Source organism: Symphodus melops (assembly GCF_947650265.1).
Source record: "Symphodus melops genome assembly, chromosome: 5".
Lineage (NCBI taxonomy): Eukaryota > Metazoa > Chordata > Actinopteri > Labriformes > Labridae > Symphodus > Symphodus melops.
In genome coordinates this window covers 446380-472426 of record NC_136695.1, presented here as the reverse complement: position 1 = coordinate 472426, position 26047 = coordinate 446380, and the positions used below count along the sequence as shown (strand labels likewise).

At 45.0% G+C, this 26047-nt stretch overlaps 1 protein-coding gene across 1 annotated transcript; it reads left to right on the top strand.

Moving 5' to 3' along the window:
• The first annotated feature begins 205 nt into the window (after positions 1 to 205).
• Positions 206 to 20504, top strand: selenbp1 (selenium binding protein 1). The gene is made up of 12 exons (XM_079344938.1): positions 206 to 335; positions 11303 to 11356; positions 11429 to 11541; positions 11800 to 11985; positions 15011 to 15131; positions 15232 to 15414; positions 15582 to 15763; positions 15943 to 16021; positions 17926 to 18047; positions 18130 to 18222; positions 19478 to 19596; positions 20200 to 20504. Exons 1-12 carry the CDS (start codon positions 332 to 334, stop codon positions 20360 to 20362), a joined length of 1419 nt encoding a protein of 472 aa, XP_079201064.1. The 5' UTR covers positions 206 to 331; the 3' UTR covers positions 20363 to 20504.
• Positions 20505 to 26047: the final 5543 nt, after the last annotated feature.

The window sequence follows — 26047 nt, the reverse complement described above, 5'->3', positions numbered from 1 at the left end:
TAAGACCCGACCCTCACCCTGGACCTGAGACATGGACCAAACCCTGGACCTGAGACCCTGGACCAAACCCTGGACCTGAGACCCTGGACTCATCGTGTTCAGAACAGGAAGACTTCAACGCTTCACCATCTTAATTTCAGATGTGGGCTTTGGAGGGTTAACATCCAGGCTGTCTGACTACACTGCAAACTCCGCCTCTCTTCTCTGATTGGCTCAGTCATGATGTGAGACAACTTAAGCTACACCCCCCCCCAGCTTTTAAGAGTGGACCTGATCCAAAGGGTGTCGAGAGTGAGACAGGAGAACTGCAGAATCTGATCAGAGCTCAAAGATGGGTGAGTGTTTTGTATTTGTTTATTCCACCATCCCTCTCTTTGCTTTGCACCCCAGACACACACACACACACACACACACACACACACACACACACACCTACACACACACACACACACACACACACACACACACACACACACACACACACACACACACACACACACACACAGCCCCCCACACTCACACACTCTGCACTCTTTTCACGTCGGCTGCTGTAATCTGGTTTGTTCTCATGGCTCTGAGCAGGCTGCAGCTCTCATGCTGACCTTTGTTCTGGTTGTTCTGTGGAGCGCTCCATGAAGTCCAGCGCACAGCTGAAACAACTCGAGGCGTTGATGTAATAATTCATACACTTTAACAGCCTTTCTTCAAATGATCAAAAATCAAACCCATTAGCCTACAGAGGAAATTGGGCTGGAGAAATTAAAAACTATTGTGACGAGCTGTGTGTATAGAAAACCTGTATCTTGTGTTGACACATTGAAGGAAACATTATCTGAACTTTACAACAACATAAACAACAACAACAACATGGTGTTTGTCTGTAGACACTTTCACTCGACAGCAGCATTTATGTGTTCAATGTACAGCAACAGGCGCAGAGGGGGCGGGGCCTCATAGTGCGCCCTATAAACTATATCACCAACAGTAGGCTGTATGTAAGACGGGCGAATGTGCTTTAATGAGTGTTTCAGTAACACGGACACAGACAGGGATTCATCATGAAACAGTGACCTGCAGCACAAGAGCTGCTTCATCTGTCTGACTAATTATTAAGAAGAGTTAACTAACCAGGCAGGAAACTAAAGATGGAAGGTAACGGATTACACTACATGATAAGATCACACTTAATCAACCTGCACATGATCAGACACAAACATCTACTCACTAATAATGAGCAAACAACTTACCAAGGGGGGGCCAGTGAGGTGGAATCAATGACCCTGAAAACAAGCCACAGCCCCCCGCTGGTGCTGTTTGCTGCCGAAGTTGAGACCCCCCTTGGCAGTGCAGGGGGGCCCCTCTCAGAGACCACGTCAAACCAACTTCATTTTAAATATTCAACTAAATAGGCTGACAGTTTTCTGGACACTTCTCAGAGCTTTAGTATGAAACAAGTGATCACCTGCTAGTCCCTGCATCCATACAGACACAGAGCCACACCAGGACAACATTCAGAATAAGCAGACACAAAACACAAGGAGCTGTTAATGACCTCAAAGACGACCCACTGAAACACCACAAAGGTCACGTAAAAGACGTAAATGAAGCCCCCATCAGGACCCTTTGACAAACGTTGTCCACCAGTAAATGGGGGGGGGGGGCTAAAGTCATACTAACACAGGTACCGGCATGTACTCTCAAGCTGGAACAACAAGTTTACATGAGACTGAAGATGATTTATCTCCAAAATAAAGAAACAGGCAACACAATGCTTTTAGAGCACTACTTCATTAAAAAAACTGAATATATCGAAAAAACCTCAAAAAGTAAAGTGTTCTGAGTATTATTCATTCATCAGTAATATAAGTGTAGTGTTCTGAGTATTATTCATTCATCAGTAATATAAGTGTAGTGTTCTGAGTATTATTCATTCACAGTCATATAAGTGTAGTGTTCTGAGTATTATTCATTCATCAGTCATATAAGTGAAGTGTTCTGAGTATTATTCATTCACAGTAATATAAGTGAAGTGTTCTGAGTATTATTCATTCATCAGTAATATAAGTGAAGTGTTCTGAGTATTATTCATTCACAGTAATATAAGTGAAGTGTTCTGAGTATTATTCATTCACAGTAATATAAGTGTAGTGTTCTGAGTATTATTCATTCACAGTAATATAAGTGAAGTGTTCTGAGTATTATTCATTCACAGTCATATAAGAGAAGTGTTCTGAGTATTATTCATTCATCAGTAATATAAGTGAAGTGTTCTGAGTATTATTCATTCACAGTCATATATGTGAAGTGTTCTGAGTATTATTCATTCACAGTAATATAAGTGAAGTGTTCTGAGTGTTATTCATTCACAGTCATATAAGTGAAGTGTTCTGAGTGTTATTCATTCACAGTCATATAAGTGAAGTGTTCTGAGTATTATTCATTCACAGTCATATGTGTAGTGTTCTGAGTATTATTCATTCACAGTCATATAAGTGTAGTGTTCTGAGTATTATTCATTCATCAGTAATATAAGTGTAGTGGTCTGAGTATTGTTCATTCACAGTCATATAAGTGAAGTGTTCTGAGTATTATTCATTCACAGTCATATAAGTGTAGTGTTCTGAGTATTATTCATTCATCAGTAATATAAGTGTAGTGTTCTGAGTATTATTCATTCATCAGTAATATAAGTGTAGTGTTCTGAGTATTATTCATTCATCAGTAATATAAGTGTAGTGTTCTGAGTATTATTCATTCACAGTCATATAAGTGTAGTGTTCTGAGTATTATTCATTCATCAGTAATATAAGTGAAGTGTTCTGAGTATTATTCATTCACAGTCATATAAGTGAAGTGTTCTGAGTATTATTCATTCATCAGTAATATAAGTGTAGTGTTCTGAGTATTATTCATTCATCAGTAATATATGTGAAGTGTTCTGAGTCTTATTTATTCACAGTCATATAAGTGAAGTGTTCTGAGTATTATTCATTCACAGTAATATATGTGAAGTGTTTTGAGTATTATTCATTCACAGTCATATAAGTGAAGTGTTCTGAGTATTATTCATTCACAGTAATATATGTGAAGTGTTCTGAGTATTATTCATTCACAGTAATATAAGTGAAGTGTTCTGAGTATTATTCATTCACAGTAATATAAGTGTAGTGTTCTGAGTATTATTCATTCACAGTCATATAAGTGAAGTGTTCTGAGTATTATTCATTCATCAGTAATACAAGTGAAGTGTTCTGAGTATTATTCATTCATCAGTAATATAAGTGTAGTGTTCTGAGTATTATTCATTCACAGTAATATAAGTGAAGTGTTCTGAGTATTATTCATTCACAGTCATATAAGTGAAGTGTTCTGAGTATTATTCATTCACAGTCATATAAGTGAAGTGTTCTGAGTATTATTCATTCATCAGTAATATAAGTGAAGTGTTCTGAGTATTAATCATTCATCAGTAATATAAGTGTAGTGTTCTGAGTATTATTCATTCACAGTCATATAAGTGTAGTGTTCTGAGTATTATTCATTCATCAGTAATAGATGATAGATAGATAGATAGATAGATAGATAGATAGATAGATAGATAGATAGATAGATAGATAGATAGATAGATAGATAGATAGATAGATAGATAGATAGATAGATAGATAGATAGATAGATAGATACGTTATTGATCCCGAGGGAAATTCAAGGCATCCAGTAGCAGTATACAGACAGGCAGGACACAAGACATTAGTTACAATACACACCCGCTGTCCCCCCCCCTCTGTATACAGAATCCCCCAAACAAGATATAGCAGCCCCTATGTGACTAAGAATAAACATAATTATATGTTAAACCTGTGCAGTTAGCATTAGCAGTTAGACTTAAAACTTATATAGCATAATGTACATAACCTGTGAGGAGAGAAAAACATGTGTTGGTTAAAAGAGACCTGTAAACAGTTAAAGGGCCTTAGAAACAAAGTGCTGACCTTGTAGAAACTAGTTACATGTGCATGTACAGAGGTGTTTGAGGTAGTGCCAGAGGTGTGAGTACAGTCATTAAACAGTCAATGCAGGGATGTAAATTGGCTCACCAACTTAAAGGAGCAGTGATTTGCATTAAGTGTCCTAGACAATAACCTGAAACCAGGAGTGATTAGGGTGATTATCATTGAGTACCCAACTATTGGGGAGCAGATTAGCATTTAGTGTTGAAGACAATAGAGTGAAACTTGACCTAATTAGGGTGATCATGTCAACCCTTACAGATGTAGCATAACACAACAGTAGGATGAAACCAGACATGATTAGGGTGATTATCTTTAAAGTGACCTGTGCTCAGTAAGGTGACTATCAATATGCATTACAGTGTCCAACTGGGGGCTGACTCTGAGGTCAGCAGTGCAGATGAGGAATGAGAAAAAAGTGAAAAAAAAAGAGTCCAGGGATCACCGTGCGCTTCTTCCCTGCCATGACAGTGAAGTGTTGTATAGTCTTATGGCCTATAGGGGGACAAAAGAGTTCTTGAGTCTGTCCGTGGAGCACGACTGTGACAGCAGTCTTTCGCTGAACATGCTCCTCTGCCCTGTGAAGGTGCTGTGCAGAGGGTGGTGTGTGTTGTCCATGATGGAGAGCATTTTGTCCAGAGACCTCCTCTCTACCACTGTCACCAGTGAGTCCAGCTCTGTACCCACCACAGAGCCGGCCCTCCTCACCAGTCTGTCCAGGCGTGCTGCGTCCCTCTTCTTGCAGCTTCCTCCCCAGCACACCACGGCGTAGAAGAGGACGCTGGACACCACAGACTGGTAGAACATCTGCAGCAGCTTTTTGCAGATGTTGAAGGACCCCAGCCTTCTCAGGAAGTACAGACGGCTCTGTCCCTTCCTGCAGGTAGTGTCCATGTTAGGCGACCAGTCCAGCTTGTCATCCAGCTGCAGCCCCAGGTACCCGTAGGTCCTGACCACCTCCACGTCGACCCCGCAGATGGAAACAGGTTCTAGATGTGGTTTCTTCCTTCGGCAGTCCACCACCATCTCCTTGGTCTTGGAGGTGTTTAGCTGCAGATGGTTGGCACTGCACCACGTCACAAAGTCCTCGATCAGGCTCCTGTACTCCTCCTCCTGTCCATCCCTGACACAAGCAACTATCGCAGTGTCGTCCGAGTATTTCTGCATGTGGCAGAGCTCAGAGTTATACTGGAAGTCAGAGGTGTACAGGGTGAACAGGACGGGGGAGAGCACAGTCCCCTGTGGTGCTCCAGTGCTGCTGACCACAGTGTCAGATGTGCAGTCCTTCAGTCTGACGTACTGTGGTCTCTCTGTGAGGTAGTCCGTGATCCACCTCACCAGGTGCGAGTCCACCCTCATCTCGGTCAGCTTGTCTCTCAGTAGGAGGGGATGGATGGTGTCGAAAGCGCTTGAGAAATCAAAGAACATGATTCTCATCACGCTGCTCCCTTTGTCCAGATGAGAGTAAGCCCTGTGTAGAAGATAGAGGATGGCATCGTCCACGCCCACCTTTGCCTGGTATGCAAACTGCAGGGGATCCTGTGCGTGTTGTACCTGGGGTCTGAGGTGTTGGAGCAGCAGCCGTTCGAAGGTCTTCATAACGTGGGATGTCAGAGCGATTGGTCTGAAGTCGCCTGGCTCACTGGGGTTCTTCTTCTTGGGGACAGGGGTGAGGCACGAGGTCTTCCAGAGCACAGGAACCTTCCCGAGCCGCAGGCTCATGTTGAAGATGTGCTGAAGTGGCTCCCCCAGCTCAGCAGAGCAGGCCTTTAGCATCCTGGGACACACCTTGTCTGGGCCTGCTGCCTTCCTGGGGCGGAGTCTCTTCAGCTCCTTGCTCACCTGGTCTCTGGTGATGGTGGGGGGGAGGGGGGATGGATTGTCACTGGAGGTTGTATCTGTTCTGGTGGAGGTGTGAAGTGTAGTGTTCTGAGTATTATTCATTCACAGTAATATAAGTGAAGTGTTCTGAGTATTATTCATTCACAGTCATATAAGTGAAGTGGTCTGAGTATTATTCATTCACAGTCATATAAGTGTAGTGTTCTGAGTATTATTCATTCATCAGTAATATAAGTGTAGTGTTCTGAGTATTATTCATTCACAGTCATATAAGTGAAGTGTTCTGAGTATTATGCATTCACAGTCATATAAGTGTAGTGTTCTGAGTATTATTCATTCATCAGTAATATAAGTGTAGTGTTCTGAGTATTATTCATTCACAGTCATATAAGTGAAGTGTTCTGAGTATTATTCATTCACAGTAATATATGTGAAGTGTTTTGAGTATTATTCATTCACAGTCATATAAGTGAAGTCTTCTGAGTATTATTCATTCACAGTCATAGGTGTAGTGTTCTGAGTATTATTCATTCACAGTCATATAAGTGAAGTGGTCTGAGTATTATTCATTCACAGTCATATAAGTGAAGTGTTCTGAGTATTATTCATTCACAGTCATATAAGTGTAGTGTTCTGAGTATTATTCATTCATCAGTAATATAAGTGTAGTGTTCTGAGTATTATTCATTCACAGTCATATAAGTGAAGTGTTCTGAGTATTATTCATTCACAGTCATATAAGTGAAGTGTTCTGAGTATTATTCATTCACAGTAATATATGTGAAGTGGTTTGAGTATTATTCATTCACAGTAATATAAGTGTAGTGTTCTGAGTATTATTCATTCACAGTCATATAAGTGTAGTGTTCTGAGTATTATTCATTCATCAGTAATATAAGTGTAGTGTTCTGAGTATTATTCATTCACAGTAATATAAGTGAAGTGTTCTGAGTATTATTCATTCACAGTCATATAAGTGAAGTGTTCTGAGTATTATTCATTCATCAGTAATATAAGTGAAGTCTTCTGAGTATTATTCATTCACAGTCATATAAGTGAAGTGGTCTGAGTATTATTCATTCACAGTAATATAAGTGTAGTGTTCTGAGTATTATTCATTCACAGTCATATAAGTGAAGTGTTCTGAGTATTATTCATTCACAGTCATATAAGTGAAGTGTTCTGAGTATTATTCATTCACAGTAATATAAGTGTAGTGTTCTGAGTATTATTCATTCATCAGTAATATAAGTGTAGTGTTCTGAGTATTATTCATTCACAGTAATATAAGTGAAGTGTTCTGAGTATTATTCATTCACAGTCATATAAGTGAAGTGTTCTGAGTATTATTCATTCACAGTAATATAAGTGAAGTGTTCTGAGTATTATTCATTCACAGTAATATAAGTGAAGTGTTCTGAGTATTATTCATTCACAGTAATATAAGTGAAGTGTTCTGAGTATTATTCATTCACAATCATATAAGTGAAGTGTTCTGAGTATTATTCATTCACAGTCATATAAGTGTAGTGTTCTGAGTATTATTCATTCACAGTAATATAAGTGAAGTGTTCTGAGTATTATTCATTCACAGTCATATAAGTGAAGTGTTCTGAGTATTATTCATTCACAGTCATATAAGTGTAGTGTTCTGAGTATTATTCATTCACAGTCATATAAGTGAAGTGTTCTGAGTATTATTCATTCACAGTCATATAAGTGAAGTTTTCTGAGTGATTTATAGTAAACTTAGATCTTCAAATAGAGCGAAGACGTTGAAGGTTCATATCTTATCTTTAGCATGTTTAGCTGTTATCACTTCCTGAACACTTTCTGACCTGAAGACATGACTCTTATCATAATCAGCTTTATACAAAGGTCACCTTACAGAGTCAAAACAACCAACACCATCCAGTACAGGTCAGTACAGGTCAGTAAGATACAGGCCAGTACAGGTTAGTAAGGTACAGGTTAGTACAAGTCAGTAAGATACAGGCCAGTACAGGTTAGTAAGGTACAGGCCAGTACAGGTCAGTAAGGTACAGGTTAGTACAAGTCAGTAAGGTACAGGTCAGTAAGGTACAGGTCAGTACAGGTTAGTACAGGTCAGTAAGGTACAGGTCAGTACAGGTAAGTACAGGTCAGTAAGGTACAGGTCAGTAAGGTACAGGTCAGTAAGGTACAGGTCAGTACAGGTCAGTACAGGTCAGTAAGGTACAGGTCAGTACAGGTTAGCACAGGTCAGTACAGGTTAGACAGGTCAGTAAGGTACAGGTCAGTACAGGTTAGCACAGGTCAGTACAGGTTAGACAGGTCAGTACAGGCTAGTACAGGTCAGTCCAGGTTAGCACAGGTCAGTAAGATACAGGTCAGTACAGGTCAGTAAGGTACAGGTCAGTACAGGTCAGTAAGGCACAGGTCAGTACAGGTCAGTACAGGTTAGCACAGGTCAATACAGGTTAGCACAGGTCAGTACAGGTTAGCACAGGTCAGTACAGGTCAGTACAGGTTAATACAGGTCAGTAAGGTACAGGTCAGTAAGGTACAGGTCAGTACAGGTCAGTAAGGCACAGGTCAGTACAGGTCAGTACAGGTTAGCACAGGTCAGTACAGGTTTGCACAGGTCAGTACAGGTCAGTACAGGTTAATACAGGTCAGTACAGGTTAGCACAGGTCAGTACAGGTCAGTACAGGTTAATACAGGTCAGTAAGGTACAGGTCAGTAAGGTACAGGTCAGTACAGGTTAATACAGGTCAGTAAGGTACAGGTCAGTACAGGTTTGCACAGGTCAGTAAGGTACAGGTCAGTAAGGTACAGGTCAGTACAGGTTTGCACAGGTCAGTACAGGTTTGCACAGGTCAGTACAGGTTTGCACAGGTCAGTACAGGTTTGCACAGGTCAGTACAGGTTTGCACAGGTCAGTACAGGTTTGCACAGGTCAGTACAGGTTTGCACAGGTCAGTACAGGTTTGCACAGGTCAGTACAGGTGTGTGTGATAAATGCTGAATCATTGTCTGCACTGAAGATTCAAACAGAGGTTAATATTAACCCGAGCTTGAGTCGGGCTGTGTGTATTTCCTGGAGCAGCCTTACATAAAGTTTAGTTGCAGCTCAGGTCAGATCGGGTTAATGGCTAACGCTGACAGTCAATCAGTGACTTATTATCAAGCTACTCTAAAGTCAGTTATAAAGATTAAACACCGACATCGAACAACTCCTAACCTCCACTCTACAAGGTCATCATGACTCCGACCAATCAGAGCACAGGGAGAGAATAGTAGCTAGTGGTGAATGCAGCTCAGCCCTGTCTCACAACGCTTCCAGGCCCAAATGTGACCATGTGTTTGTGAAGTCTTTAAGGTGGGAGAGCAGTGAAAACTTGATCAGAGGTCAGAGACAGGTCGGACTCATTAAAGGGGACAGGTTATGAAGAGTCTCCGTCTTCAGTGTGTTTGAACAGTTATCTGCTAACCTGAGAGTCCACAGACCCAAAACATGTGAAATAAATCAGCAATCCTTTGTTTGTGGTCTGCAGAAGTCTGACAACATAGAGAGAAATGTGCCGTTTTAAATCTGCGCTCCTTGTGATGTCACAGTGGGATTCTGGTTTAAAATAAGCCCCTCCCCTCCCCTGATATCTCCAGCCATGGACTCCACCTCCAGACTAGAGATAAACTTTGGAGCAGGTCAGCCATTTTTATTCTCTACAGAGGAGTGATGTCTGCCAGGAAAACTCAGGGGGCGGGGCTTGTTGCATTTAAAGACACACACACCAAAACGGAGCGTTCACAGAGAGCTGGTTTCTACAGGGTCACAAACCTCCTCTGCTGCTGGATTCATGTTCTATTTGGACCAAAGCTCAGAAACACAGATGTTTCATTTCGAGCACAGTTTGAAAAGAGGGGGAGTTCCTCTTTACGTCATGTGGTCTTTGGATTTTTAGATGACCGCTGAGGACTTGAAAAAGGTTTGCATGGAACATGTCTCCAATGAGGTGTTCAAAATGTCTGCAAAGACTGCAGACAGCTGATCAGCACAGTGCTTTAGCTGTGCAGAGTTCTGATTCTCAGTGGTACTGGCTCACTGTGTGTGTGTGTGTGTGTGTGTGTGTGTGTGTGTGTGTGTGTGTGTGTGTGTGTTATATAACTCTGGTTATCTAGAGGTCATGTCGGCTCATGAGTCCGGGTTTGTTGTTTCAGTGTCTCTTGATGCTCCTTCAGAAACTCCCTGTGTGTTTATATTGTTGATTTCTTCTTCTGTGGTTTCTTTGTGTGTTTGTGTTTCGATAGAGAGATTAACTTTATTGATCCCAAACTGTTATTTAATCAATGAAGAATAAATACAGATTAAAGGACAGAGTTTTGAAGTGAATTCTGAATGACCGTCCTTGATCATGTGCACATGTGTGTACTACACATGTGCACGTGTAGTACACACAGCTTTCCACGTGCAAATCAGATACTCCTTCACCATGGTGACAGCCTCCCAGAATGCACAGCGGTGGTGAAGCTGTCCTCTTTCTAACCCTTTGACACGGGAAGTGAGGATTCTTTCGACCAATCAGCGGACTGCAGTGTTTAGCTCCACCTTTTAGGGTCAGATCGATATTCTTGGCGCCCCAACAGACGGGTCCCAAACAGGGGGACGGCACGGGTCGGTAATTTGGAGATCTTTCCCGCCTTTAGTCGATGGAAACTCCACAAAATGTGTCGGTGGAAACGGGGCTTAAGACACCTCACAGAGTCTTCTGACAGCCCCGTGCAGCTCCTGTTCCACTCCCAGTTTCCAGACTGAACTCTTCTCAGCCGGACAAACGGACGGCGGGCGGTCAGTGATCACAGCCATCGGCGGCGGCTTCTCTTCCAGCAGCTGCACTGGAGACGTTAGACCCTTGACTTGAAACACCGACGCCGTGTGAACGAAAGGCCAATCCCATACTCAACTGCTTCGTCTTCCTGTCACAGCGTCTCCTGCAGGTTTCCTGTCCACACACGGCTCGTGGGGCGCTGCTGGAGTTTGGCCTTCAGCTTCCTGCTGTATGACTCTTACACACCTTGGTCCTAGTCAGACCTGGGGGCTTTCATGTCACAGGCCAGCAGAGTCCACAGAGTCTGATGTGTTTTATAGAGCAGTCCGGGAGGCTCTCACTATGTGTCTCCAATATGACACATAACTTCACTCTGTGTCTTTAGGATCCTTTATGCTCCATCAGTGTGAGTGAACTTTCTCAAATCAGCTGATCAGGAAGCAGAAACTCAGCTGAGTTTGTTCAGCTCTCTTTCAGATAAACTCTTTACAGGTCAAACAAACTGCCGTTTTATGATCATGTTTCTTATAAACTAGCGTTAGCATGCTAACTGGTAAGGAGTCTACCAGTATTTTCACTGTTGGAATGTGACCTCTGACCTCTGTGTGGTGTTGATGACCTTTGACCTGCTGCTGTTTTTCAGCCAGCTGTTCAGGATGTGGACCAGGATACGGCAGCCCGCTGGACGCCATGAAGGGTACGTCTGACAATAAACAAGACAAACCGTTTGATTGGTTGGTTTATTGATTGATTGATTTTCCTGGTAAAGGTCCTCGGGAGCAGATCGTCTACCTGCCCTGTATCTACAGGAACACGGAGGTCCTGAAACCAGACTACCTTGCCACCGTGGATGTGGACCCTGAGTCACCCACGTTCTGCCAGGTCCTCCACTCAGCTCTCTTCTTCTTCTTCTGCAGTTTCCTGTGTCTGCCTGTGTCTTCACGAGCTGCGCTGTGATTGGATGATGTCTTCTTTTTGTTTCCTCCAGTTCGACTGATGAGTCGTGCTCTCTGAACTTCTTCAGGTTTCTGTTTCTCCTGTGTGACTGTCTCTTCACCCTCACCTCTATACATCAACTTAAATGATGTGAAGCCTGATGAGCATTTGATCTGTTATGACCTTTGACCTCTGACCTTGCAGGTGATTCACCGGCTGCCGATGCCGAACCTTCGTGACGAGCTTCATCACAGCGGCTGGAACGCCTGCAGCAGCTGCTTCGGTGACGCCAGCAAGAAACGAAACCGCCTGATTCTGCCGTCTCTCATCTCCTCCAGAATCTACGTGGTCGACGTCGGCACCAACCCCAGAGCGCCGCAGATGCACAAGGTACCATTTCAAATATCCGTCCTTTTGCAGACATCAGGGAACCAAACGCCATCCTGTCCGTGTTCATACGTCATTACTTCTATGTCATACAAACAGTGAACGAGACACAGAAACAGGATTCAGGATCATGGCCTTCTACATGTTCATCATTTTGTGTTTTATTTTGACTAAAGCTTTAGCAATGTTAACGTATGTTTTCCTTGCTAATAAAGCCCTCTGAATTGAGACTCCGCCCTCTTCCTGTTAGTCGTCGTATCAAACAGTACAGAGACGGGCTGCTGTGTGAACGAGCGCTGTAAAGATGTTCTCACCAGGTGACTCTGAAACAACTGAAGGGGGAGGAGCTTCAGACTATACTGAATGATAGGATCAGGACCAGGTCCCAGTCTGATGACCTGTTAGCTAGGATCAGGACCAGGTCCCAGTCTGATAACCTGTTAGCTAGGACCAGGACCAGGTCCCAGTCTGATGACCTGTTAGCTAGGATCAGGACCAGATCCCAGTCTGATGACCTGTTAGCTAGGACCAGGACCAGGTCCCAGTCTGATGACCTGTTAGCTAGGATCAGGACCAGATCCCAGTCTGATGACCTGTTAGCTAGGACCAGGACCAGGTCCCAGCCTGAGGACCTGTTAGCTAGGACCAGGACCAGGTCCCAGTCTGATGACCTGTTAGCTAGGATCAGGACCAGGTCCCAGTCTGAGGACCTGTTAGCTAGGATCAGGACCAGGTCCCAGTCTGAGGACCTGTTAGCTAGGATCAGGACCAGGTCCCAGCCTGAGGACCTGTTAGCTAGGATCAGGACCAGGTCCCAGCCTGAGGACCTGTTAGCTAGGATCAGGACCAGGTCCCAGCCTGAGGACCTGTTAGCTAGGATCAGGACCAAGATTGGCATGATATGGTCCAGCAGTGGAGTTCTTGTTCGACAGTTTTTAAATTGAAAAATCAAAGTGAAACAATCATGAAGCTGTTAGCATGTTGATCCATCAGGCTCTGAACACAGGTGGGAGGTTTCTGAGGAGACATTGACTCAGATAAAGCTTCATGGCTGTGTGTGGGACTTTTATCAGCTATCGTAGTTGTGTTGTTGTTGTTTCCTGAACGTTGTTGTGTTGTTGTGTTGTTTCCTGAACGTTGTTGTGTTGTTGTGTTGTTGTGTTGTTGTGTTGTTTCCTGAACGTTGTTGTTGTTGTTGTGTTGTTGTGTTGTTTCCTGAACGTTGTTGTGTTGTTGTGTTGTTGTGTTGTTTCCTGAACGTTGTTGTGTTGTTGTGTTGTTGTGTTGTTTCCTGAACGTTGTTGTGTTGTTTCCTGAACGTTGTTGTTGTTGTTGTTGTTGTGTTGTTGTGTTGTTTCCTGAACGTTGTTTTGTTGTTGTGTTGTTGTGTTGTTTCCTGAACGTTGTTGTGTTGTTGTGTTTCCTGAACGTTGTTGTGTTGTTGTGTTGTTGTGTTGTTTCCTGAATGTTGTTGTTGTTGTTGTTGTGTTGTTGTGTTGTTGTGTTGTTTCCTGAACGTTGTTGTGTTGTTGTGTTGTTTCCTGAACGTTGTTGTGTTGTTGTGTTGTTGTTGTTGTGTGTCCTGAACGTTGTTGTTGTTGTTGTGTTGTTGTGTTGTTGTGTTGTTTCCTGAACGTTGTTGTGTTGTTGTGTTGTTGTTGTTGTGTGTCCTGAACGTTGTTGTTGTTGTTGTGTTGTTGTGTTGTTGTGTTGTTTCCTGAACGTTGTTGTGTTGTTGTGTTTCCTGAACGTTGTTGTTGTTGTTGTGTTGTTTCCTGAACGTTGTTGTGTTGTTGTGTTGTTGTGTTGTTGTGTTGTTTCCTGAACGTTGTTGTTGTGTTGTTGTGTTGTTTCCTGAACGTTGTTGTGTTGTTGTGTTGTTGTGTTGTTGTGTTGTTTCCTGAACGTTGTTGTTGTTGTTGTGTTGTTCCCTGAACGTTGTTGTGTTGTTGTGTTGTTGTTGTTTCCTGAACGTTGTTGTGTTGTTTCCTGAACGTTGTTGTGTTGTTGTGTTGTTTCCTGAACGTTGTTGTGTTGTTGTGTTGTTGTGTTGTTTCCTGAACGTTGTTGTGTTGTTGTGTTGTTTCCTGAACGTTGTTGTGTTGTTTCCTGAACGTTGTTGTGTTGTTGTTGTTGTGTTGTTTCCTGAACGTTGTTGTGTTGTTGTGTTGTTTCCTGAATGTTGTTGTGTTGTTGTGTTGTTTCCTGAACGTTGTTGTGTTGTTTCCTGAACGTTGTTGTGTTGTTGTGTTGTTTCCTGAACGTTGTTGTGTTGTTGTGTTGTTGTGTTGTTTCCTGAACGTTGTTGTGTTGTTTCCTGAACGTTGTTGTGTTGTTGTGTTGTTTCCTGAACGTTGTTGTGTTGTTGTGTTGTTTCCTGAACGTTGTTGTGTTGTTGTGTTGTTGTTGTTGTGTGTCCTGAACGTTGTTGTTGTTGTTGTGTTGTTGTGTTTCCTGAACGTTGTTGTGTTGTTGTGTTGTTTCCTGAACGTTGTTGTGTTGTTGTGTTGTTTCCTGAACGTTGTTGTGTTGTTGTTGTTGTGTGTCCTGAACGTTGTTGTTCTTCAGTGTGGAGCTAAACGGGTGAACAAACAGCAGCTGTTTTGCTTCCAATCAGAGAGATGACTTTGTGTGTTTGTCCTTCTGCTGCGGAGGCTTCAGTCATGAGTGTGAGCAGAGAGGAAGTGAAGGAGGAGGTTTATCCTGTTTGTAGGACTGTTAGCATGTCCATCAGTCTGCTGAGTCATTATTGAATCTTTGACCCTCTCCTCAGGGACTTGAATAAACAGTGGACGGCTGCTCTGTCTCTCCTGTATTGTCTCGGAGGAGGAAATGACCCAGAATCTCTCAGGAGAGAAACGAGAGCCAAAGTTTTGAACCTTTAAAAAAATGTTAAACTGAAAGTTTCGAGCTGAATAATAAATCAATGTATGTTCAATGTTGATTACATTCTGAAATTCTTTTGAATCAATGATCTATTTCTATTTGTTGATATTTCCTTGTCCTGGTTTAATTCGTGTGCCTTCAGATGGTGGAGCCCGTCGATGTGTTCTGGAAGTGTGGCCTGGCGAACCCTCACACCACCCACTGCCTGGCTAATGGTCAGATCATGATCAGCTGTATGGGAGACACACAGGGCAACGGCAAGGGTGAGACAACAATGAGCCAGATGTTTCAGGAATAGTCTCCTTGTGATCTTAAGGTTCCTTGAATTTACATCTTCACTGTTGTAACTGCTCCTCCTCTCAGGCGGCTTCATCCTTTTGGATGGCGAGACGTTCGAGGTGGTCGGTAACTGGGAGCATCCGGGTGAAGCAGCATCTTTTGGATACGACTTCTGGTACCAGCCTCGACACAACGTGATGATCAGCACTGAGTGGGGGGCGCCCAAAGCTCTGAATGGTGGTTTTAATCCAGCTCATGTTAAAGATGGTGAGGCAGGAGGGGAGGAGTCAAACGTGTTAAAATATTCAATCTAATTACAAAAAGTCACTTTTAATACAAATGTTGTTTCTGGGCCTGCAGGTGTTCAGGTTCTGATCCTACTACAGCTGACATGATCACTGTTGACTTGAAGGTTTCCTTTGTGTGGTTTTCAGGTCTCTATGGCACCTCCATCACTGTTTGGGACTGGACCACCCACAGGAAGCTGCAGACCCTGGACTTGGGGGAGGAGGGAGCTATTCCTCTTGAGGTCCGGTTCCTGCATGAGCCCAGCGCCACAGAGGGCTACGTAGGATGTGCCCTGCAAGGAAACGTCTTCAGGTTTTACAAAACAGGGGTCAGAAACACATTTCTTTACATTTTGAAAGTTAGAACCAAAACTTAGAAATGCCAGGGTTGTAAAGGTTCACTTGTGTGTTTGGTTCAGTAGCAAAGCATTATGGGATGTTCAATCATAGCATGTTAGCATCCTCTTATATCCAGTCAATCCTGAGGTCACGTTGTTGTTGTGTTCAGAAAGGAGACTGGGCAACAGAGAAGGTGATCAGTGTTCCCACCAAGAAGGTGGAGGGCTGGATACTGCCGGACATGCCCAGTGAGTCCGTCTGTACCTGTCTGTACCTGTCTGTACCTGTCTGTCTGTACCTGTCTGTAACCTGTCTGTACCTGTCTGTACCTGTCTGTCTGTCTGTCTGTACCTGTCTGTACCTGTCTGTACCTGTCTGTCTGTATCTGTCTGTACCTGTCTGTCTGTACCTGTCTATACCTGTCTGTACCTGTCTGTCTGTACCTGTCTGTACCTGTCTGTACCTGTCTGTACCTGTCCGTCTGTACCTGTCTGTCTGTACCTGTCTGTCTGTAACCTGTCTGTACCTGTCTGTACCTGTCTGTACCTGTCTGTCTGTCTGTCTGTAACCTGTCTGTAACCTGTCTGTACCTTTCTGTACCTGTCTGTCTGTACCTGTCTGTCTGTACCTGTCTGTACCTGTCTGTCTGTCTGTAACCTGTCTGTACCTGTCTGTACCTGTCTGTCTGTACCTGTCCGTCTGTCTGTAACCTGTCTGTAACCTGTCTGTAACCTGTCTGTACCTGTCTGTCTGTACCTGTCTGTACCTGTCTGTCTGTCTGTAACCTGTCTGTACCTGTCTGTACCTGTCTGTCTGTACCTGTCTGTCTGTACCTGTCTGTACCTGTCTGTACCTGTCTGTCTGTACCTGTCTGTACCTGTCTGTCTGTACCTGTCTGTACCTGTCTGTACCTGTCTGTCTGTACCTGTCTGTACCTGTCTGTACCTGTCTGTCTGTACCTGTCTGTCTGTAACCTGTCTGTACCTGTCTGTACCTGTCTGTACCTGTCTGTCTGTCTGTCTGTCTGTAACCTGTCTGTACCTGTCTGTCTGTACCTGTCTGTCTGTACCTGTCTGTACCTGTCTGTCTGTAACCTGTCTGTACCTGTCTGTACCTGTCTGTCTGTACCTGTCTGTCTGTCTGTCTGTCTGTAACCTGTCTGTACCTGTCTGTCTGTACCTGTCTGTCTGTACCTGTCTGTACCTGTCTGTCTGTAACCTGTCTGTACCTGTCTGTACCTGTCTGTCTGTACCTGTCTGTACCTGTCTGTCTGTCTGTAACCTGTCTGTACCTGTCTGTACCTGTCTGTACCTGTCTGTCTGTACCTGTCTGTACCTGTCCGTCTGTACCTGTCTGTCTGTACCTGTCTGTCTGTAACCTGTCTGTACCTGTCTGTCTGTACCTGTCCGTCTGTACCTGTCTGTCTGTACCTGTCTGTCTGTAACCTGTCTGTACCTGTCTATCTGTCTGTACCTGTCTGTACCTGTCTGTACCTGTCTGTCTGTACCTGTCCGTCTGTACCTGTCTGTCTGTACCTGTCTGTACCTGTCTGTACCTGTCTGTCTGTACCTGTCTGTCTTTACCTGTCCGTCTGTACCTGTCTGTCTGTCTGTCTGTCTGTCTGTCTGTCTGTCTGTCTGTCTGTCTGTCTGTCTGTCTGTCTGTCTGTCTGTCTGTCTGTCTGTCTGTCTGTCTGTCTGTCTGTCTGTCTGTAACCTGTCTGTCTGTCTGTACCTGTCTGTAACCTGTCTGTCTGTCTGTACCTGTCTGTCTGTAACCTGTCTGTCTGTAACCTGTCTGTCTGTACCTGTCTGTCTGTCTGTCTGTCTGTCTGTCTGTCTGTCTGTCTGTCTGTCTGTCTGTCTGTCTGTCTGTCTGTCTGTCTGTCTGTCTGTCTGTAACCTGTCTGTCTGTCTGTCTGTAACCTGTCTGTCTGTCTGTCTGTAACCTGTCTGTCTGTAACCTGTCTGTCTGTAACCTGTCTGTCTGTCTGTCTGTCTGTAACCTGTCTGTCTGTAACCTGTCTGTCTGTCTGTAACCTGTCTGTCTGTAACCTGTCTGTCTGTCTGTCTGTCTGTCTGTCTGTCTGTCTGTCTGTCTGTCTTTCTGTCTGTCTGTCTGTCTGACATGTTTCTTACCTGTCTGTCTGCAGGCCTTATCACAGACATCCTGATCTCATTGGACGATCGTTTCCTCTACTTCAGCAATTGGCTGCACGGTGACATCAGACAGTATGACATCACAGACAGGAAGAACCCACGATTGGTCGGCCAGGTCTGCCTGTCTAACATCTGTCCTCTGATGAGCAGGTATGAGCCAGACAGAGACAGACAGCTAACCTGTCTGTGTGTTCCAGGTGTTCCTTGGAGGAAGCCTGGTCAATGACGGTCCGGTCAAAGTCCTCAAAGACCCTGAAAACCAGCCGCAGCCCCCCCCACGCATCATCCAGGTACCACAGACAGGATGCAGCAAGACAGGTTACCATGGACCTGTCTGTCTGTCTGTCTGTCTGTCTGTCTGTCTGTCTGTCTGTCTGTCTGTCTGTCTGTCTGTCTGTCTCTCACCTGTTTGTCTCTCACCTGTTTGTCTCTCACCTGTCTGTCTCTCACCTGCATGTCTCTCACCTGTCTGTCTCTCACCTGCATGTCTCTCACCTGTCTGTCTCTCACCTCCCTGTCTCTCACCTGCATGTCTCTCACCTGTCTGTCTCTCCCTTGTCTGTCTCTCCCTTGTCTGTCTCTCACCTGTCTGTCTCTCACCTGCATGTCTCTCACCTGTCTGTCTCTCACCTGTCTGTCTCTCACCTGCATGTCTCTCACCTGCATGTCTCTCACCTGTCTGTCTCTCACCTGTCTGTCTCTCACCTGCATGTCTCTCACCTGTCTGTCTCTCACCTCCCTGTCTCTCACCTGCATGTCTCTCACCTGTCTGTCTCTCCCTTGTCTGTCTCTCCCTTGTCTGTCTCTCACCTGTCTGTCTCTCACCTGCATGTCTCTCACCTGTCTGTCTCTCACCTGTCTGTCTCTCACCTGCATGTCTCTCACCTGTCTTTCACTCACCTGTCTGTCTCTCCCTTGTCTGTCTCTCACCTGTCTGTCTCTCACATGTCTGTTTCTCACCTGTCTGTCTCTCCCTTGTCTGTCTCTCACCTGCATGTCTCTCACCTGTCTGTCTCTCACCTGTCTGTCTCTCACCTGCATGTCTCTCACCTGCATGTCTCTCACCTGTCTGTCTCTCACCTGTCTGTCTCTCACCTGCATGTCTCTCACCTGTCTGTCTCTCACCTCCCTGTCTCTCACCTGCATGTCTCTCACCTGTCTGTCTCTCCCTTGTCTGTCTCTCACCTGTCTGTCTCTCACCTGCATGTCTCTCACCTGTCTGTCTCTCACCTGTCTGTCTCTCACCTGCATGTCTCTCACCTGTCTTTCACTCACCTGTCTGTCTCTCACCTGTCTGTCTCTCACCTGCATGTCTCTCACCTGTCTGTCTCTCACCTCCCTGTCTCTCACCTGCATGTCTCTCACCTGTCTGTCTCTCCCTTGTCTGTCTCTCACCTGTCTGTCTCTCACATGTCTGTTTCTCACCTGTCTGTCTCTCCCTTGTCTGTCTCTCACCTGTCTGTCTCTCACATGTCTGTTTCTCACCTGTCTGTCTCTCCCTTGTCTGTCTCTCACCTGTCTGTCTCTCACCTGTCTGTCTCTCAGGGTAAGCGTGTGCGTGGATCTCCTCAGATGTTACAGTTGAGTCTCGATGGTCTCAGACTGTATGTGACCACGTCTCTGTACAGCGGCTGGGACAAACAGTTCTACCCCGACATGATCAGGTACTACATCCCTCTCTCTACCTGTCTGTCTGTCTCTCTACCTGTCTGTCTCTCTACCTGTCTGTCTGTCTCTCTACCTGTCTGTCTCTCTACCTGTCTGTCTGTCTCTCTACCTGTCTGTCTCTCTACCTGTCTGTCTGTCTGTCTGTCTGTCTCTCTACCTGTCTGTCTGTCTGTCTCTCTACCTGTCTGTCTGTCTGTCTGTCTGTCTGTCTGTCTGTCTGTCTGTCTGTCTGTCTGTCTGTCTCTCTACCTGTCTGTCTGTCTGTCCCTCTACCTGTCTGTCCCTCTACCCGTCTGTCTGTCCCTCTACCTGTCTGTCTGTCTGTCTGTCTGTCTGTCTGTCTGTCTGTCTGTCTGTCTGTCTGTCTGTCTCTGCACCTGTCTGTCCCTCTACCTGTCTGTCTCTCTACCTGTCTGTCTGTCTCTCTACCTGTCTGTCTCTCTACCTGTCTGTCTGTCCCTCTACCTGTCTGTCTCTGTACCTGTCTGTCTCTCTACCTGTCTGTCTGTCTGTCTGTCTCTGTACCTGTCTCTCTCTGTACCTGTCTGTCCCTCTACCTGTCTGTCTCTCTACCTGTCTGTCTCTCTATGTGTGTGCAGGGAGGGCTCTGTGATGATGCAGGTGGACGTGGACACGGTGACAGGAGGTCTCACTCTGAATGAGGACTTCCTGGTGGACTTCGGTAAGGAGCCTGATGGTCCGGCGTTGGCTCATGAGCTCAGGTATCCTGGAGGAGACTGTACGTCTGACATCTGGCTGTAAGGAGCCTGGACACACACCTGAGACACGTCCTCTTCCTTCACCTGGTGTCCCCCTGATGACAGCATCCTGGACACACACCTGAGACACGTCCTCTTCCTTCACCTGATGACAGGGACCAGCTAACTCACTTCTGTCCAACAATAAAGTCTCCATGACATCATCTGCTGTGTCCACGTCCTTTATGTCCAGCTCAGATATCCACCAATCACATCACTCCCTGTCTCTCTGTGTGTGTGTGTGTGTGTGTGTGTGTGACTGAGTGAGTGTGTGTGAGACTGAGTGTGTGTGTGTGTGTGTGAGACTGAGTGTGTGTGTGTGAGACTGAGTGTGTGAGTGAGTGTGTGTGTGTGAGACTGAGTGAGTGTGTGTGCGACTGAGTGTGTGTGTGTGAGACTGAGTGTGTGAGTGAGTGTGTGTGTGTGTGTGAGACTGAGTGAGTGTGTGTGAGACTGAGTGTGTGTGTATGAGTGTGTGTGTGTGAGAGACTGAGTGTGTGTGTGTGAGACTGAGTGTGTGTGTGTGAGTGTGTGTGTGTGTGAGACTGAGTGAGTGTGTGTGAGACTGAGTGTGTGTGTGTATGAGTGTGTGTGTGTGAGAGACTGAGTGTGTGTGTGTGTGAGACTGAGTGTGTGTGTGTATGAGTGTGTGTGTGTGAGACTGAGTGTGTGAGTGAGTGTGTGTGTGTGAGACTGAGTGAGTGTGTGTGTGAGACTGAGTGTGTGTGTGTGAGACAGTGTGTGTGAGACTGAGTGAGTGTGTGTGTGAGACTGAGTGTGTGTGTGTGAGACTGAGTGTGTGTGAGACTGAGCGAGTGTGTGTGTGAGTGAGTGTGTGTGTGTGAGACTGAGTGAGTGTGTGTGTGAGACTGAGTGTGTGTGTGTGAGACTGAGTGTGTGTGAGACTGAGTGTGTGTGAGACTGAGTGAGTGTGTGTGTGAGACTGAGTGTGTGTGTGTGAGTGTGTGTGTGAGACTGAGTGTGTGTGTGAATGAGTGTGTGTGAGACTGAGTGAGTGTGTGTGTGAGACTGAGTGTGTGTGTGTGTATGAGTGTGTGTGTGTATGAGTGTGTGTGTGAGACTGAGTGTGTGTGTGTGAGACTGAGTGTGTGACTGAGTGTGTGTGTGTGAGACTGAGTGTGTGTGTGTATGAGTGTGTGTGTGTATGAGTGTGTGTGTGAGACTGAGTGTGTGTGTGTGAGACTGAGTGTGTGACTGAGTGTGTGTGTGTGAGACTGAGTGTGTGTGTGTTGGTTCTGGGTGTACAGCGCCCCCTGCTGAGTGCTGAAGTGAATTAAATGTCAGTTTAATATTTAAATAAGTGATCAAACTGTAAACGCACAAAGACACACACACACACATACAAACATCCTGAGACACACACACACACACACACACACACACACACACACACACACACACACACACACACACACACACACACAAATAATGTAGCACACATTTACTTTTAAAGTGTGTTAATTGAAAACCAACATTTTAATAATGGGAACCAGAAATCAGAAAACTCCAAATGAAAGAGAGAAATATTTAAACTTATAATTATATTTAATAAAACTCAGGAGACTTAGACTTCATTTAAAAAAAATATTGAATCAAAAAATCAATAAATATTTGATTCAAAATAAATCATCTTATCAGTTTAGTTCTTCAGTTCATCAAAGTTCAAAAATGTCAATGTTCCTTCATCGTAAAGTCACATGCAGACTGTTGGCAAAATCCAGACCAGAGCCCAAGGACAGTCCATCAAAATCCAGACCAGAGCCCAAGGACAGTCCATCAAAATCCAGACCAGAGCCCAAACACAGTCCATCAAAATCCAGACCAGAGCCCAAACACAGTCCATCAAAATCCAGACCAGAGCCCAAACACAGTCCATCAAAATCCAGACCAGAGCCCAAACACAGTCCATCAAAATCCAGACCAGAGCCCAAACACAGTCCATCAAAATCCAGACCAGAGCCCAAACACAGTCCATCAAAATCCAGACCAGAGCCCAAACACAGTCCATCAAAATCCAGACCAGAGCCCAAACACAGTCCATCAAAATCCAGACCAGAGCCCAAGGACAGTCCATCAAAATCCAGACCAGAGCCCAAACACAGTCCATCAAAATCCAGACCAGAGCCCAAGGACAGTCCATCAAAATCCAGACCAGAGCCCAAACACAGTCCATCAAAATCCAGACCAGAGCCCAAACACAGTCCATCAAAATCCAGACCAGAGTCCAAACACAGTCCATCAAAATCCAGACCAGAGCCCAAACACAGTCCATCAAAATCCAGACCAGAGCCCAAACACAGTCCATCAAAATCCAGACCAGAGCCCAAAGACAGTCCATCAAAATCCAGACCAGAGCCCAAACACAGTCCATCAAAATCCAGACCAGAGCCCAAACACAGTCCATCAAAATCCAGACCAGAGCCCAAAGACAGTCCATCAAAATCCAGACCAGAGTCCAAGGACAGTCCATCAAAATCCAGACCAGAGCCCAAAGACAGTCCATCAAAATCCAGACCAGAGTCCAAGGACAGTCCATCAAAATCCAGACCAGAGCCCAAACACAGTCCATCAAAATCCAGACCAGAGCCCAAAGACAGTCCATCAAAATCCAGACCAGAGTCCAAGGACAGTCCATCAAAATCCAGACCAGAGCCCAAAGACAGTCCATCAAAATCCAGACCAGAGCCCAAGGACAGTCCATCTAAATCCAGACCAGAGTCCAAACACAGTCCATCAAAATCCAGACCAGAGTCCAAAGACAGTCCATCAAAATCCTGGAGGATCCAAGATGGCGGAGTGAGAGGTCTCTGCAGTCTGACTTCAGTCCTTTTATTGTCTTCTCTTCAGTTTCACTATGAAGTCTTGTGCCAAGAATTTGCACATCTTTTTCTTTGTTTGTATATTTTTTTAAAGTTTTTTTGCTGCTAGCTTGTCTGACCACGACGACAATGTGAAGGTCGTCCAGGGGGCGTGTAACTCCTAAAGACAACATACTCCGATTAAAAGTCCAAACCCGAAAAAGATGAGAGCAACACAGAAAGAAGAAGATAGTGTGAGTGCTGCCATCCTGCACGCCATCCTGCACGCCATCCTGCACGCCATACTGCACGCCATCCTGCACGCCATCCTGCACGCCATACTGCACGCCATCCTGCACGCCATACTGCACGCCATCCTGCACGCCATCCAAGTCTCAACCAAAAAGGTCGACGAACAGACTTTGAGAAGCGTATTGAAGAGAACAAAACGGCGATAGACGAGACCAGGACAGAAACTGAAGTTAAAAGAGAAAACGACACGTGAGGATCAAGCTCGATATAAGAAGAGATGAACCTGAGAAGGATGGAGAGCACACAGCATCCTCACACCAGTGGGACCCATGTCTGAGAGACACAGTGGACACCGTCCATCGTCTGGGGACAAAGAACGACCCTGCTCACTCCAACAACACACCGAGGCCAGAATGATCCAGTTCAGGATGAGAACCGTTCGGGATGAGAACCGTTCGAGATGAGAACCGTTCGGGATGAGAACCGTTCGAGATGAGAACCGTTCGGGATGAGAACCGTTCGGGATGAGAACCGTTCGAGATGAGAACCGTTCGGGATGAGAACCGTTCGAGATGAGAACCGTTTGAGATGAGAACCGTTCGAGATGAGAACCGTTCGAGATGAGAACCGTTCGGGATGAGAACCGTTCGGGATGAGAACCGTTCGAGATGAGAACCGTTCGGGATGAGAACCGTTCGGGATGAGAACCGTTCGGGATGAGAACCGTTCGGGATGAGAACCGTTCGAGATGAGAACCGTTCGGGATGAGAACCGTTCGAGATGAGAACCGTTCGGGATGAGAACCGTTCGAGATGAGAACCGTTCGGGATGAGAACCGTTCGAGATGAGAACCGTTCGGGATGAGAACCGTTCGGGATGAGAACCGTTCGAGATGAGAACCGTTCGGGATGAGAACCGTTCGGGATGAGAACCGTTCGGGATGAGAACCGTTCGAGATGAGAACCGTTCGGGATGAGAACCGTTCGGGATGAGAACCGTTCGGGATGAGAACCGTTCGAGATGAGAACCGTTCGAGATGAGAACCGTTCGGGATGAGAACCGTTCGAGATGAGAACCGTTCGAGATGAGAACCGTTCGGGATGAGAACCGTTCGGGATGAGAACCGTTCGGGATGAGAACCGTTCGGGATGAGAACCGTTCGGGATCAGGTCTGGAGACGTTCGGGGGAAGCCTGCAGTGAGATGCACATCCGATTCAAGGAAGATTTGTCCACAGGAGGCCGAGAGGCTCGCACCAAACTGTGGCCGAAGCGAGGAGAAATGATTGATTGATAACCAACGGGGTTGATCCAAAATAATCAGTGATAAAAGTTTTAGTTTCTATGGTTACAGGCACGATGTGTGTGTGTGGCTCAGTGGTTTATTAGGATGTTACACTGAAAGGTTTTTTGAATCAGCAGGTTGATGAGGACAAAGCTGCTCGTCCTTTTTCTAGCACATTCTTTCTTTGAACAGTTTGACTTGGTGAATGTTTTCTTTTATTTCTTTAAATACTGAAAAATATGACAAAACGTACGGCAGCTTTTCTTTTTTGTCAGGAGCAAAAGACGACATTTATTTTCTTACAGAGACTCAACAGAAGCAGACGCTTCATCCTGGAAACAGCAGGGGGGGGGGGGGGGCTCTGTTTGTTTCAGTCATGGTTCATCTCATTCAGCTGGAGTTCTGATTCTGTTCAACAGATGTTCTGGGAATATAATTGACCACAGAAACGACACTGATGGTCATTGGCTGATGGTAGTGATTGAGTATAATGATATAAATGACATTCTGATATGTGTGTATGGTTACAACCTAAAACCACTGAACAGCAGACTGATGGAGGAAAGTGACTTATGCAACCAATAAAATAATAATAGGTGGATTTTAATTGAGCTCCTGATCTTTGGTTAGATCGTCTTCCTTGGAGAGGATGATGTCACAACCACGAAGAAATGATCCCTGAATTTACTTCCCAGTTAAACTTGACTGATTACTGGAGATTAAAACATCCTAGATAATTAAAATACACCTTAATTTAATCCTGCTAATAAAGGCTCAAGATTAGACTATTGGTTAATATCTCTAAACTTCATTAATAATGTTTGTAAGTGTGACATCATACTGATCATTGTGTCATTTCTCTGTTGCTTAACTTGTGTAGTACCGAGTCTGACCTTCACCCTATATGGACTTTTAATAACAGTCTTCTTCATCGTGAGGTCATAAAGGTTTAAATTTAAAACTAAAGAGTCTGAAATCAAAACAAGTCACTATATCTCAAAACTGAAGAAAGAAAAACAACATGTGTTGATAAGTGAGATTTAATGATGTGATAAAAAGATCAATCACAGTGAAACAGCCTCCAGTCTGACTGGGATCATTTCTACTTGGAACAAGCCGAAGGGCCTTTTGTCCGTTCTGGAGCTCGATGGTTCGAGGAAGGAGAAAATCACAAGTTAAACATCAATGATGTCATTCTAGACACTAAAGAAACAGGAGATGTTTACAGTCACAGTGCTGCTCGGTTTGGAAGAATCAAAGAAGAACGTGATGGATGCTGATGTGAAGCTTTGGAGGAGGAGCTCAGAATGGAAGAATGAGATAACAAGAAGAGAC

Bases quoted from the DNA above. Each gene is read 5' to 3' on its own strand.
- selenbp1 (XM_079344938.1), top strand. The intron at 11,542-11,799 runs GTCCTCCACTCA...CTGACCTTGCAG, and splicing joins AGTCACCCACGTTCTGCCAG to GTGATTCACCGGCTGCCGAT. The intron at 15,415-15,581 runs GTGAGGCAGGAG...TGTGGTTTTCAG, and splicing joins TCCAGCTCATGTTAAAGATG to GTCTCTATGGCACCTCCATC.